The sequence below is a fragment of the Prionailurus bengalensis genome, chromosome A1 (assembly GCF_016509475.1).
Source record: "Prionailurus bengalensis isolate Pbe53 chromosome A1, Fcat_Pben_1.1_paternal_pri, whole genome shotgun sequence".
Classification (NCBI taxonomy): Eukaryota; Metazoa; Chordata; class Mammalia; order Carnivora; family Felidae; genus Prionailurus; species Prionailurus bengalensis.
The window spans coordinates 140,609,454-140,625,717 of NC_057343.1; the positions used below are offsets into that span (position 1 = coordinate 140,609,454).

At 35.3% G+C, this 16,264-nt stretch overlaps 1 protein-coding gene across 10 annotated transcripts in view; it reads left to right on the top strand.

The window, feature by feature from the left end:
* The window catches only part of POLK (DNA polymerase kappa), a 74,302-nt gene extending 59,456 nt beyond the window's left edge, over positions 1-14,846 (top strand). For 8 of the 10 annotated variants that reach the window (XM_043592210.1, XM_043592154.1, XM_043592186.1 and 5 more), the window contains 5 exons: positions 7,048-7,144; positions 8,973-9,144; positions 10,998-11,942; positions 12,990-13,032; positions 13,213-14,846. In XM_043592210.1, the coding sequence (XP_043448145.1) occupies positions 7,048-7,144; positions 8,973-9,144; positions 10,998-11,942; positions 12,990-13,032; positions 13,213-13,288 (1,333 nt within the window). In that variant the 3' untranslated portion in view covers positions 13,289-14,846. The remainder of the gene's footprint in view (positions 1-7,047; positions 7,145-8,972; positions 9,145-10,997; positions 11,943-12,989; positions 13,033-13,212) is intronic. The other 2 variants (XM_043592218.1, XM_043592225.1) reach the window with 1 other exon arrangement.
* Positions 14,847-16,264: the final 1,418 nt, after the last annotated feature.

Below are 16,264 nucleotides of genomic sequence, written 5' to 3' on the forward strand. Positions count from 1 at the left end.
TGAAACAGAAAAATCTGTTTGCAAACCAAATGACATTTTTCAGTAATTGACACTACTAAAGTAAATATCCCAGTACAGTGCTTTATTACCTTTGCTTGCCATTCTCTCAGTGGGAAAAAATTTAACTGCAGTTAATTTTTTTAGTGTTAGTTTTGCTTCTCTTCAGTGAAAACCAAGCATTTTAGGATTCTAAATCTTAATTTTTAGCCTTGTTGATAAGAAAAATTATACTGGGTAGTTATTTGGGAGATTTAAGAAGGCACCATGGAAATTACTCCTGAAACTTTCCAAATATTGGTGAATGTACATAAGCATCAAATAGTAAGCTTGATGAAAGAGAGCTTAGAGGGGACCTAGTTCAAGTGGTTTGTAATCTTGTCTGGCAGTCAAATGAAATCCCGAGGGGAGTTTATTGTTTTGGGAAATATGTCATTGAAAAGTCCCTCAATTATCTCTCCTCCAAACACCAGAGTTCCACTGAAATGTTTAAGAACCACTGGTCTAGTACAAGGTTGTGTTCATTTTTCACATATATTATATTTAAGTTTACTTATTTATTTTTAGTAATCTCTGTACCCAATGTGGAGCTCAAATTCATGATCCCAACATCAAGAGTCCCACACTCTTCCAACTGAGCCAGCTGGGCACCCCTCACATATACTGTTTTTTTTTTTTTTTAATTTTTTTTTTCAACGTTTATTTATTTTTGGGACAGAGAGAGACAGAGCATGAATGGGGGAGGGGCAGAGAGAGAGGGAGACACAGAATTGGAAACAGGCTCCAGGCTCTGAGCCATCAGCCCAGAGCCCGACGCGGGGCTCGAACTCACGGACCGCGAGATCGTGACCTGGCTGAAGTCGGACGCTTAACCGACTGCGCCACCCAGGCGCCCCTCACATATACTATTTTTGATCAGAAAAGCTGAATGACTTTTACAAGACAATATATTCAATAAATGAGTTTGATAAAAATTTCTGTTTTAGGCTGTGATTTACATAAAAGCAATCAAAGGAAAAGAAGTGGTGGGGGGGGCGCATCCAAAATTGAGATAGTACTGTCCTATTTAATGAATTTTTTTCTTCCATTTTCTCTTTTGTTATTGAGAATATTACTTACTACCCAAGAATATTAATATTAGCTATTATTAACATTTGTTAGGAAAGGGCCAGCAGAATGGGAAAGAATATTTGCAAATGACATATCCAATAAAGGGTTAGTATACAAAATATATAAAGAACTTACAAAATTCAACACCCAAAAAATTAATAATCCTGTTAAAAATGGAAAGAACACATGGACTTTTTTCCAAAGAGGAAATCCAGATGGCCAACAGACACATGAAAAGATGCTCAACATCACTCTTCATCAGGGAAATACAAATCAAAATTACAATGAGATATTACCTCACACTACCTCTGTCAGAATGGCTAAAATCAGCAACACAAGAAACAACACATGTTGGCAAGGATTTGGAGAAAGGGGAACTTTCTTATACTGTTGGTAGGAGTGCAAACTGATGCAGTTTGGAAGTGGAAACAGTATGGAAGTTCCTCATACTGTTGGAAGCAATCCAGCAATTGCACTACTGGGTATTTAACCAAAGAATACAAAAATACTAATTCAGAGGGATACATGCACCCTGATGTTCATAGTAGTATTATCTGTAGTAGACAATTTATGGAAAGATCCATCAACAGATGAATGGATAAAGAAGATGTGGTATACATACACAATGGAATATTATTCAGCCACAAAAAAGAATGAAATCTTGCTATTTGCAACAACATGGATGGAGCTAGAGAGTATAATCCTAAGCAAAATTAAGCCAGTCAGAGAAAGAAAGACAAATACCATATGATTTCACTCATATGTGGAATTTAAGAAACAAAAACAAGCATAGGGGGAAAAGGGGCAACCAAGAAACACTTTAAATTTTTTTTTTTTAATTTTTATTCAGTTTTGAGACACAGAGCATGAGCGGTGGAGGGGTGGAGAGAGAGGGAGACACAGAATCAGAAGCAGGCTCTAGGCTGTCAGCACAGAGCCTGATGCGGGGCTCAAACACACAAACGATGAGATCATGACCTGAACCCGAGTAGATCGCTTAACTGACTGAGCCACCCAGGTGCCCCTGAATACTCTTAACTATAGAGAACAAACTGAAATTACCAGAAGGGAGGTGGGTGTGCATATGGGTGAAATAGGTGATGGGAATTAAGGAGTTCACATGTTGTGATGAACATCAGATGTATGGAAGTGTTGAATCACTGTATTTTACACTTGAAACTAATATTAAACTGTTTCCTAACTGGAATTTAAATAAAAACTTAAAAAAAAAAAAAAAGAAAGAAAGACACTACACAGTGGGGGAGGTGAGGTGGGAGAAAGGGCCAGCAAGCCAATAGGAAAAAATTAAGAAAGAGCTAGTTACTCAACAGAGAAGCAAGTACAGATGCCTCTTAAAACATTGGAAATATTCCCAATCTTTATAGTTTAAGAAATACAGATTGAAGGTTCTCTGAGAAAGCCTTTTCACCAATGGGTTGGCAAAGATACCCTATTGATAAGACTGTGGGAGTAAAATAGCTTATAAACTCTGGAGGGAGTGTACTGGTTTCTTACTGGTCCTATAACAAATGACCACAGATCTAGTGGCTTAAAAGAACACAAATTTATTCTCTTACAGTTCTGAAGGTCAGGAGTCCTAAAATTAAGGTATTAGCAGGGTTGCTAAAATTAAGGTATTAGCAGGGTTGCATGCTTTCTAAAGATCCAGGGGAGGATCCATTTCCTTGCCAAAAGCTTCTAAAGGCGGCTTGTATTCTTTGACTCATCATCTTCAGACCTAACATCTCATCTTTATCCGACTCACCCTCCTGCTTTCTTCTTAAGGGAATCCTTGGGATTACATTGGACCCACCTGGACCATTTAGGATACTCTCCCTATATTAACTTAATCATATCTGCAACGTACCCTTTATCATGTAATGTACTGGGTTCCAAGAGATTAGGATTTGGACATCTTTGGGGACTATTATTTTGCCTACCCCAGGGGTGAAGCATTTTGGCAATGGCTGTTAAAATCACAGATACACTTGTACTTTGATCCCATAGTTCTTTTTCTAGGAATTCATTTTGCATATGTAATCACATGTCATTTTACATGTATACAAGATTATTCATTATGTTTTTTTTGTGATAGTAAAAGAAAGTAACGTAAATATCTAGAGAATTGGTTCAATGATCTTACATCTTTAAATTAAAATATTAGGCTGCCATGTAAAAATGAGGGAATTATTTATTCATAAGGAAATCTCACCAGGATCAATTGAAAAGATGCTAAACAGTGTGTCTAATATTCTACTGTTTATATAAAAAATTAAGAGAAAATGTTTACTTGTTTGCTTATACATAAAATATTCTGGAGAAATTTAAATGATTGGGAAGCTGGAAACATTGGTTGGAGGAGAACTGGGTATTCTTCACTGAATAGTCCTCTGCTCAGGATTTTTAACTCATTACCCTGGTCTCTTTTTAGCATCTTCCTCTTTTATGTTAATATGATCCCTTGCCTACTTTCAATACTCGGGTGCAGATGAATTCAAATTTCTACATTTAATATCACCAGCCCTCCATTTCCAGTTGTCTGTTAGACTAACTCTACCTAGGTGCCAGGAACAACCCCCTTAAGTCTACTTGAAAATACTTCTATTCCAAAAAGTAGATGAACAGTAATTGGAATAATGTTCTCATATATACTTTGTTAAGATAACCCTCTGTAGCAGTCTACGTACACGTATATAATAATGTGTTATAAGTTCTGAGGGCATTATCATAATCTGTTAGTGACTGTAATCAACTTTTTAAAAATCCCAGTATATGTAGTTAATATGTTATATTAGCTTCAGGTGTACAATGTAGTAATTCAACAGTTCCATATATTGTTCAGTGCTCATCAAGATAAGTATTCTTAATCCCGTTCACCTATTTCATCCATCCCCCTAACCACCTCCCCTCTGGTGACCATCTGTTTGTTCTCTAGAGTTACAAGTCTGGTTTTTTGTTTGTTTGTTTGTCTCTTTTTTTCTCCTTTGTTTGTTTTGCTTCTTAAGTTCCATATGAGTGAAATCATATGGTATTTGTCTTTCTCTGCCTGGCTTATTTGCTTAGCATTATATGCTCTAGATCCATTTGCATCATTGCAAATGGCAAGATTTCATTCTTTTTTAAGGCTCAGTAATGTTCCATTGGTGTGTGTGTGTGTGTGTGTGTGTGTGTGTGTGTGTGTGTGTGTGGTATACATATATACCACATCTTCTTTATCCATTTATCTATCAATGGACAGTTGGGTTGCTCCCATAATTTGGCTATTATAAATAATGCTGCAGTAAACGTAAGGGTGCATATGTCCCTTCAAATTAGCGTTTTCAAATTCTTTGGGTAAATACCCAGTAGTGTGATTACTAGATTATAGGTAGTTCTATTTTAAAAATTTTTGAGGAACCTCCATACTGTTTCCACAGTGGCTGTACCAGTTTACATTCCCACCAACAGTGCAAGAGGGTTCCCCTTTTTCCACACCCTTGCCAACATTTGTTGTTTCTTGAGTTTTTTATTTTAGCCATTCTGACAGGTATGAGGTTATATCTCATTTATTTATTTATTTATTTTTAATGTTTTATTTATTTTTGAGACAGAGAGACAGAGCGTTAACAGGGAAGGGGCAGAGAGAGAGGGAGACACAGAATCCGAAGCAGGCTCCAGGGCTCTGAGTTGTCAGCACAGAGCCCGATGCGGGGCTCAAACTCATGGACTGTGAGATCATGACCTGAGTCGAATTGGATGCCCAACCGAATGAGCCACCCAGGTGCCCCTAGGTTATATCTCATTTAGTTTTGATTTGTATTTCCCTGATGATGAATGATGTTGAGCATCTTTTCATGTGTCTCTGTTGGCCATCTGGATGCCTTCTTTGGAGAAATGTGGCTTCTGCCCATTTTTTAATTGTATTATTGGGGGGGGTGGTATTTAGTTGTATCAGTTCTTGATATGTTTTGGGTACTAACCCTTTATCAGATATGTCATTTTGCAAATATCTTCTCCTATTCAGTAGGTTGTCTTTTGTTTTTGTTGGTTGTTTCCTTTGCTGTGCATAGGCTTTTTATTTTGATGTTGTCCCAATAGTTTATTTTTGCTTTTGTTTCCCTTGTCTCAGGAGATGTATCTAGAAAGATATTGTTATGGCCAATGTCAGAGAAATTACTGCTTGTTCTCTATTCTAGGATTTTTATGGTTTCAGGTCTCACATTTAGGTCTCAGGAGATGTATCTAGAAAGATATTGTTATGGCCAATGTCAGAGAAATTACTGCTTGTTCTCTATTCTAGGATTTTTATGGTTTCAGGTCTCACATTTAGGTCCTTAATCCATTTTGAGTTTATTTTTGTGTTTGCTGTAACAAAGTGGTCCAGTTTCATTCTTTTGCATGTAGCTGTCCAGTTTTCTCAACATAATTTCTTAAAGAGACTGTCTTTTTCCCATTGCATAGTCTTGCCTCCTTTGTCGAGTTTATTTCTGGGATTTCTATTTTGTTCCATTGATCTATGTGTCTGTTTTTGTCCCGGTACCATACTGTTTTGATTACTATAGCTTTGTAGTATAACTTGAAATCTGGAATTGTGTTATCTCCAGCTTTGCTTTGCTCTTTGAAGACTGCTGTGGCTGTTCAGGGTCTTTTGGGGCTCCATACAAATTTTAGGATTGTTAGTTCTAGTTCTGTGAAAAATGCTGTTGGTATTTTGACAGAGATCACATTTAATCTATGATTGCTTTGGGTAGTATAGACATTTTAACAATATTTGTTCTTCCCATCCATGCACATGGAATGTCTTTCCATTTCTTTGTGTTGTCTTCAATTTCTTTTACCAGTGTTTTATAGTTTTCAGAGTACAGGTCTTTCACCTCTTTGATTTAGTTTATTCTTAGGTATTTATTATTTTCAGTACATTGTAAATGGGATTGTTTTCTTAATTCCTTTTTCCATGGCTTCATAATTAGTGTATAGAAATGCAGTGGATTTATGTACATTGATTTTGTATCCTGCAACCTTACTGAATTCATTATTAGTTCTAGTAGCTCTTTAGTGGAATCTTTCAAGGTTTTTATATATAGTATCATGTCTTCTGCAAATAGTGAAAAGATTTACTTCTTACCAATTTGGATGCCTTTTATTTCTTTTTGTTGTCTGATAGCTGTGGTTAGGACTTCTAGTATTTTGTTGAATAAAAGTGGTAAAAGTGGACATCCTTGTATTGTACCTGACCTCAGAGGAAAGGCTCTCAGTTCTTCCCCTTTGAGTATGATGTTAGCTATGGGTTTTTCATATAAGGCATTTTTATGTTGAGATATGTTTCCTCTAAACCTACTTAACGTTTTTTTAATGTTTTATTTATTTTTGAGAGGGAAAGAGACAGAGAGCAAATGGGGGAGGGGCAGGCAGACACACACACACACACACACACACACACACACACACACACGCACACAGAATCCGAAGCAGGCTCCAGGCTCTGAGCTGTCAGCACAGAGCCCAACCCAGGGCTTGATCCCACGAACTGTGAGATCATGACCTGAGCCAAAGTTGGTCACTAAACTGACTGAGACACCCAGGCACCCCTCTAAAACCTACTTTGTTGAGTTTTTTTTTTTAATCATGAGTAGATGTCATACTTTGTCAAATGCTTTTTCTGCAGATACTGAAATGATCATATAGTTTTTATCCCTCTCTTATTGTTGCAATATATCAGACTTTAACCTCCTTTTAAAAAAACTACTGTAGGTGAAATCAGTTTAACTATAAATGATCTCCCATTATTCATGTAGATCTTAGATGTTTCTTCTTAATTATATCTTAGTTCATCTGAAAATTTTTTTTTGTACTGCAGAAAAATAAAACTTAATGCCAGGCCATTAAAACGTACTATCTCATTCCTAAATTATCCTGAATTATAGTTTACTCTGTGCACCAAAATCATTCTTGTCTTTTTAGGACATTCAGTGAGATGAGTAAAGCAGACGAACAATATAGCTTGTGCCAGGAACTTTGCAGTGAACTTGCTCAAGATCTGCAGAAAGAAGGATTAAAGGTACTTTATTTAGATGTAGTGTTCTTAGATTTAACATTTTTTAATAATAAAATACTACCTTAAAGGAAGAGTTAGATTTTGCATCTGAGTACAAATTGAGAAATATTGAGTATCCCCAATAAATAAAGAGTAATCCCCAATAGAGATAAATTCAGTTTCTCAATAAATTGAGAAATATAGAGTATCCCCAATAGAGACAGATTCAATTCTGACCCATAATTGAGGCCTATACTGAGATCAGTCGATGAAGAAACAACTTCGGAGGGTAGGCTGGCTCCAGTATAATTCCAGAGTTTATACTACTTGAGGAGTACATTTGAATACGTTCAGAATCAGACTTATAATGGCATTAGAGAATAAAGCAAAGGTAATGATTTCCCTAGAACTGTATTTACTTACTACAAATGTCTTTCCAACCATCTTTTAATGTTTTCCTCAGGTAGACAACGATTTTCTAAAATAGGCATTTTGTTTCAATTCTCGAATTCCAGATTGTTTAACATACTGAGAACAAAACCTTGAAGACCCTGAATTTCTATTTTATAACCTTCACTCACAACAATCTATATGTAGTATTTTTCCAAACTCTCAAACCAGAGGTGGCGTTTTTACAAAGCGTAGCACAAAGGTATTCAAAAGTTATTACCAAAAAACCCCCCAAAACAACAAAGGTTATTACAAAGAATGGGATATCTATATAAGTACATTATATATCTTATAATCCTTTTCTATCATACCTGAGTGTGAAGATTTTTAAAAAAAAATTGTTTTAATAAACCTGTAATTTGGGAATCATCTCAGATTTGTAAGAAAAGTAGCAAAGATAATATAGAGAGTTCTGATATACCCTGTATTATCATAGCTATATTATTATAGTACATTTGTTGAAGCTAAGAAACTGACATTAGCACATTTCTATTGGCTAACCTCCAGACATTATTTGGATTTTACTGTTTTTCCCTTAAAGTCCTCTTTCTGTTCCAGGATTCAGTCCAGGGAACCACACTGTGTTTAGTTGTCGCGTCTCCCAATCTCCTCTAATCTGTGAAAGTTTATCAGTATTTCCTTGTTTTTCATGACCTTAACAGTCTTAAGGAGTATTGGCCGGGTATCCTGCAAGATGTCTTTCCATCCAGGTTTGGGTGATGTTTTTCTAATGATTAGACCAGGTTATGAATTTTTAGAAAGAATACCAGAAGTGAACTGTCCTCATTACATCCTATCAAGGTATATGATAACTACAAGGTATCATAAATGATACTAACCGTTGTCACCTGGTTAAGTTAGTGTTTGCTAGGCTTCTCCACTGTGAAGTTACTATTTTTCCCTTTCATACTCTATTCTTTGGAAGTGAGTTAATAAGTCAACCCACACTCAGAACCTCCAGGGGGTAATAAAATACACATAACATAGAATTTATCATTTTAACCATTTTTAAGTTACATTTCTGTCATATTAAGTTCATTCATATTGTGCAACCATCACCACTATTAATCTCCAGAGTTTTTTCATTATCCCACACTGAAACCCTGTACCCATTAAACAGTAACTGTAAAGGGAGTTCTTATGTGCAAATGGTTTAGCATAATATCTAGCATACAGTAGACACACAGTAAGTGTGAGGGGAGTAATAATTATTGGCTAAAATGGGATTTTTAGATATTTCAGTTATTCTTTTTAGCAGATTCCATTACCATGTTTTATAAATAATTGATTATACTTCTATATTATGTGTATTTAAGAGATCTTTCTAAATTTTTGTAACCTACAAATTAACTTTTTTCTAGAAGTTAGAAAGCCATATGTAACAATGTTCTGTTTGTTGCAGGGTAGAACTGTTACCATTAAACTGAAGAATGTAAATTTTGAAGTAAAAACTCGTGCATCTACAGTTTCATCTGTTGTTTCTACTGCAGAAGAAATATTTGCTATTGCTAAAGACTTGCTAAGAACAGAAATTGATGCTGATTTTCCACATCCCTTGAGATTAAGACTTATGGGTATGACTTGTTTTTCCTTAAATCTGCTAGACCTTCCCAAATAAATTAACTTGGGAAATAGTCTCTCCTTCGTTTTATCTCTTAAACCTGTTGAGGAGTTTGTACCTATGCTGCCATTTTTCTTAATTCTTAGAACCTGATGTAGGTGGAACAATGCTCATTAATTTAATCCCCATAAGAACCAGATAAAGTTGTTCTTTTCCTTACTACTTAGTGAAATCCTTCGGGCTAGGTATGTTTCAGAATTTTAAACTTTTCAGATTTTATGAAAGTGAATTTAGTGCATATACTCCATATGTTTTGTAATACTGATTTGGTATCTGAGGCACCACCTTATGATAAACACATTAATATTTTTGTAGCAAACAAGAAAATATCACACTAGGTTAAAGAGAATTGGGTGAGAGGATGTATATGGACAAGCACTCCAAATGCCAACTTTACTGCTAAGAGTGGATCATTAGCCATGCTTTCATGTATGAAAGACAGCACACACTTGAAATTGATTGAATAAAGTTCTTTAAATAAAAGAGCTAAAGAGCCGGGGCACCTGGGTGGCTCAGTCAGTTAAGCTTCCAACTTTGGCTCAGGTCACGATCTCATGGTTCGGAAATTCGAGCCCCTGCCTGGGCTTCCACGCTGACAGTGCAGAACCGGCTTGGGATTCTGTCTTTCCCTCCCTCTGCCCCTTCTGTGCTGTCTCTCTCTCTTGCTCTCTCTCTCAAAATAAATAAATAAACTAAAAACAAAACCCCAAATCTAAAGAGCAGATGTTAATGACAGCATCATTCATAATTGCCAAAATTGGAAACAAAAATGCACATAAAAAGACATGGAGGCACCTTAAATGTAAATTATATTATTATGTTACATTTATTATTAGTAAATGAAAGAAGCCAGTTTGAAAGGTTAAATACTGTCTGATTCAAACTTATGAAATCTGGAAGAGACAAAACTGTGGAGACAGTGAAAAGATCAGTGTATGTCAAGGGTTAGGGGTGAGGAAGGGATGAATAGACTTAGCACAGAGGACTTTCAGGGCAGTGAAACTATTGTGTATGATTATATAATGGTGGATACAAATCATTAAACACTTGTCAAAATCCATAGGATGTACAACACCAGGAGTGAACCTAATGTAAACTATGAGCTTTGAGTGTTAATGTTGTGTCACTATACATTCATCATTTGTAACAAATGTACCACTCTCGTGCAATATGTCAGTTGGAGGAGGCTGTGCATGGTGTGGGCAGAGGATATGTAGGAACTGCACTTTCTGCTCACTATTGCTGTGAACCTAAAAAAGAGCTAAAGAGTTTTTGAAATTGACTCCAATAGTTGGGTTTTTTTTTTTTAAATTTTTTAATGTTTATTCATTTTTTGAGAGACAGAGTGTAAGTGGGGGAGCGGCAGAGAGAGGAAGACACAGAATCTGAAGCAGGCTCCAGGCTCTAAGCTGTCAGCACAGAGTCTGATGCAGGGCTTGAACCCACACTGTGAGATCATGACCTGAGCAGAAGTGGGATGTTTAACCAACTAGCCACCCAGGTGCCTCAGTTAGTTGATCTTTAATGGTAACTTATGTCAGATGTTAATTGGAAGACTTATATAATCATGCGAACTCCCAACAGATACTATTTAGTGACACCCAGTTTTATAAAGGAACGTAAATTTCATGCTAAGTACCTGTTTTGAAAACTCATCCTTTAATTCAGAAAATATGCAGTATTGCTTATTATTTTTCTCTAAACAGCCTTTTGTATATATGTCACAACAATATTATGCAAAATATTTTTATGCATTATGAGTGAATTGGCTTTGTTAAGCAATTAATTGTCGTTGGTTTAATTTAGGTGTACGGTTATCTAGTTTTCCCAATGAAGAAGACAAGAAACAGCAACAAAGGAGCATTATTGGCTTTTTACAGGCTGGAAACCAAGCTCTGTCAGCTACTGGGCATATGCTAGAGAAAACTGACAAAGATCAGTTTCTAAAACCTCTAGAAATGTCTCAAAAGAAGAGCTTCTTTGATAAAAAGCGATCAGAAAGGAAATGGAGCCAACAAGACACATTTAAGTGTGAAGCTGTGGATACACAAAGTTTACAGACATCAGATTCATTCCAAGTTTTAAAGAAGATGAACGAGAATTTAGAAACATCAGAGAATTCAAATAAGTCTCAGATATTTACCTGTCCCATTAGCTTTAGGGAGCAAGGAAGCATCAGTCTGGAAGGCTTTAATAAACAAGTAGATGCCTGTCTTGATGGACCTTCAATTAATGAAGACCATAAAATGTTCTCATGCTCACATGCTTCCTCTACAGAAGTTAACAGGAAAGAAAATGTACATCATTCTTTTTCACTCCATGAGAAGCAGGATTATGAAACCCATCAGAAGCATTCAGGAATCAATTCAGTAGATTGTGCAGAGCTAGTAGAGACTAAAGGTAACCCACCTAAAGCAGAAAGTGTAGGTGCTTTAAGTGATAAGCACAGCAAAGAGGAATGTGCTGTTTTTCCAAGAGAATCGTTTAATACTGAGCAACATTATCAGAATTCTTTCTCTACTGTTTTACTGGAAGATATGGGGTCAAGTCAGCAAGAATCCCCCCAGCCTTATTTACCTGAAGTGATAATAACCCAAGCTCTAGTTTGTCCTATTTGTAACCTGGAACAAAAGACTTCAGATCTTACCCTGTTCAATATGCATGTGGATATATGCTTAAATAAAGATATTATCCAGGAACTGAGAAAGGATAGTCTAGCTAATCAACCCACAAAAAGCACCAAAAGTACTGGTGAGTTTGTAGTCATTTTTATTTTATTTTATTTTTTATTTTTATTTTTTAACATTTATTTATTTTTGAGACAGAGAGAGACAGAGCATGAACGGGGGAGGGGCAGAGAGAGAGGGAGACACAGAATCGGAAGCAGGCTCCAGGCTCTGAGCCATCAGCCCAGAGCCCCATGCAGGGCTCGAACTCACGGACCGTGAGATCATGACCTGAGCTGAAGTCAGAGGCTCAACCGACTGAGCCACCCAGGCGCCCCCTGTAGTCATTTTAAAGAACTTGATTATATAGGAATGTTTTATTAAAATTGAGATTGTTGTTAAATATGAAGCATATACAATTAAAGGGATAGTTTGTGTATGCTGCCATTTAGGAAAATGTTATTTACCTTATTAGCATAGGTTAGAATTAACTGAAGCCATTAGATTTTACATTTTGGGAAAACTCCATTTGGGGCTTGATTTAGCACAGAACGAACTCATAAATTCAGGGAGCTAAGTGATCTCATAAAAAATGAGATTCCTGTGGAAGGAATAAGTCACAAGGATAAAAGGTACAGCATAGAGAATATAGTCAATGGGACTATAATAGTACTGTATGGTGACAGATGATAGCTCCATTTGTGGTGAGCACAGCATATCATTTGTTGAATCACTATGTTGTATACCTGAAACTAATAGAACACTGTGTGTCAGTTATACTTCAATTTAAAAAAAGAAGAAAGAAAAATTCGTTAAGAAAACTTTTGCCAAGGCACAGTGGTAAATTAACTATAATCACACAACCAGAAAGCCTCTTTAAGTTGTTTTTTGGTAGTCTGAGTCTAGCTCAACTTCAAAAATAAAATTAAGTGTATACTAATAAAATAAGTAAATTACAAAGAAATAATGCTATAAAGTTAGTTTCTGGTATGTCTACATATAAATTATGTAGTACTAAGGAAGTTTTTATTATCTTTAATCAGTCAGCTTTACCTCTTTAGATTTTTATACAGCTTTATAATTATTTCATGTTGTTCATTATGGAATTTCTTGACTTTTCTTTCCTCTAAAGATACCTCAGGCCAAGTACAAAAGACTGCAAGAAAAACAAAAAGGTATGGCTAATTTGAGTTTTAACAAAGCTGGCTATAAAATTGTTATATTTTGAGGTCTAATTTTTAGGGAATGTTAAAATCTGCTCTTATAAATCAACTACAATTTTAAAAATCAGTGATTTGCAAAACAGTTAAAAAATATCTTCTTGCATTTTAATTGCATGTTCTTTTTCATTCCAGGCCAGGAATGTACTCATCGTCAAAGAAAGTAAAACCAAACAGACCCAGACACACTCTTGATATATTTTTTAAATGAATATTGAACATTTTACCATGGAACATTTTATTCTTACTTGAAACTTGTTACTTTATAGTCAACAAATCTCTAGTTCTTCATTAAGTTTACAAATTCATTTAGTGAAAGACAAGTGCAATAATTCCTTCCCAAATGACATTTCCTTCATATGAATTTGGAATATAGACTAGTTTACTTCTTTACACATTTTGGATAACCAAGAGAATTTCACTTCTATTCTACATCAATCAGAAATCAGTCCTGTTACAGATCATTTTAAAATGAGAAATTAGGAATTAAATCAGAAAGTGATTTTTTTCATAATTACATTTTATAATAAATATAAAAACATATTTATAAGGGCTCTCAGAGGTTCTCACAAACCTATGTTAGCATAATAATATTTCAGCACTTAACCACTTTGTTGGCATTGGACTGCTATATTTGATTTTGGTAACTTCTACAACTTCATATATTCGTAGTTTACCTCCTGGGATATTCAAATACCTTGTGAGCCTTCGTAATTAAAATTTATTCTAAGTTCTATGAAGAATATTAGCTGGGCAGAACAAGCCTGAAGGTTTCATTATCTTCAGGAAAATGATATCACAGTATTATCTTCTGTGTTAAAAGAGTTCTTTAAAATTTGATTATCCCTTTTATTTTTTTATTTAGAATTCCTTTATGAATAAGCATGTGGCTCACTTTAACAATATTTAGTGTAAGATTCAAGGTGTTAGTTTGTGTATAGGACTTTTAAGTGGTGGTATTTCATTTCTTGACAGTTATGTTTATACTTTACACAGATCTATAAAAAAGGATAAATTGTATGCTCACTTTATTTTTATTGTAACCCTTTAGAAAGAAGTAATTCAAAAGATTAATGTGTATTAAAGCATCTCATTCATCTTAGTTATATTTCTATCACATTTTTGTTAATATTAATGAAAGAAGATAGCTTAATAGAGATCATTGTAGTTACTGCAAATACTTTTGTGCTATTAATAGAATTTTTTTCAAAAAACAACTAATTTAAACATGAAATGGAAGCCATTTTCTGTTACTCCTTTAAAGAACTGAATCTTTTGCCTCTTATATTTTTGTTGTCTCTTTTCCTACTTTTCATATGTTATAGCTCATTATCTGAATTTATAAAGAAATAATATTTTAGGAATAGGTTAAATTAGAATCTCATACAGCTTTTGGCCAGAGTGGTAACTGACTTTAAATTATTGTATTATTATATTTATTATGCCAGTCTCAGGCCTAATTATTATCATATGCTATGGCAAGTTCAGAGTTCTTATGTGATTTATATATCTCAGTTCTGTACAAAATTAAGTTTAGTAAAGCACTGATTTAATGTCTTGAAAAGTTAATAGTATCATATTTTGTTTTTTCCATCTTGCCTCAGATTTATTTTTACTGTATTTTCAACTTTAAATATGAAATTATTTTCAGCTACGTGATTCATGTAATTGAATGTTATCGTTTAGTAATATTTAATAATAATTTAAAATAAAATTGGAAGTGTTTCATTGATCTTTTAGCCAATAAAAATGGTTTTCTTACTTTTCTACTCTTTTCCCACCTCTGATTCTTTGTCTTTGATTCTCTTTGCCCCGAATTCTCTCCACATTTTCTTCTATTTAATGTATCCAACTTATTTACTTTTCATTATGATTTTGCTTTGGGGTATTTTTAGGAAATACAGCAAAACTACAAAGAATAACCACCTATGATCTTATCTACTTAGAGGGTCAGAACATAGGGAACCACCTGAGAGAACATATTTGCAACACATTTAACTGGCCCAAACTAGTATCCAGAATATATAATCCAGAAGGTAAAAATGACTCCTCTGTATTAGTAAGAAAGAGACAGATAGCCAATAGAAATTTGGACAAAAGACTTTAAATGTCACTTTACATAAAAAGAAGTCCAAATGGCCACGAAATATGAAAAATTCTCAGCCATTTTAGAAATAGGGAAATAAAAAATAAAACCACAAAGAAGTATCACTACATCCCTACCAGATTCACAAAAATGAAAAGATCCAATGATATTAAATTTTGGTGATGTTGTGGAGCAATGTAAACTCTACTTTTGAAAACAATCACTTTGGAAAACAGTTTGCCCTTCTTCAATAAATTTGAAGATATGTACACTTAACCTAGCAACTGCACTCCTAAATAAACACCTTTGTTGGTTTTCTTCCATTTGCTCTCCAAATTACTGGCCAAATTATTGGCCCTTGGCCATGCTTTTGTCTAGTAAGGGGCCATGGCAATGGGGAAACCACTACAGGAGATTACAGGGAGGAAAGCAGATGAAGTTGGGTATTTATTCCCACATGTAAGTTTGGTATGATCATCTTGAGCAGGTTAGGTCCCTTGACCAAAGGTCACAACTGTTTTTTTTTGTGTTTTTTGTTTTAATGTTTATTTTTGAGAGAGAGCATAAGTGAGGGAGGGGCAGAGAGAGAGAGACAGAGACAGAGAGACAGATGTTCCAAAGCAGGTTCTGCACTGAGACTGAGTGTGCAGAGCCCAACAAACTCACGAACCTTGAGATCATGACCTGAGCTGAAGTCAGATGCTTAACTGACTGAGCCACCCAGGTGCCCCTAGTCACAACTTCTTTATACTGTGTTCTCTGCTCTCTTCAGTTTCTGATAATCCTTTCCTTCCCTCACCCCATCAGCCTGGGAGTGGCAACAGAGCCTTGCTCTTATTAGTTTTGGGGTGCTGCGGTATCTTTTGTGGTTCCCCCACACCTTTGTAAATGGTCCTTAAATTCATCTCACAATACAAACGTTTTTCCTGCCCAGAGCCCTAACTGATACAATGTCTTGGGGAAAATATTGAACATGTTCCTTAGGAAGTATGTACAAGAATGCTCCTAGGGTCCCCTCCCTATGGAAAATAAAAAAACAACCTCAATGCAACCTGGCTATAAGCATACATGACAACATCCCTCACAACCTTGTGACATGAG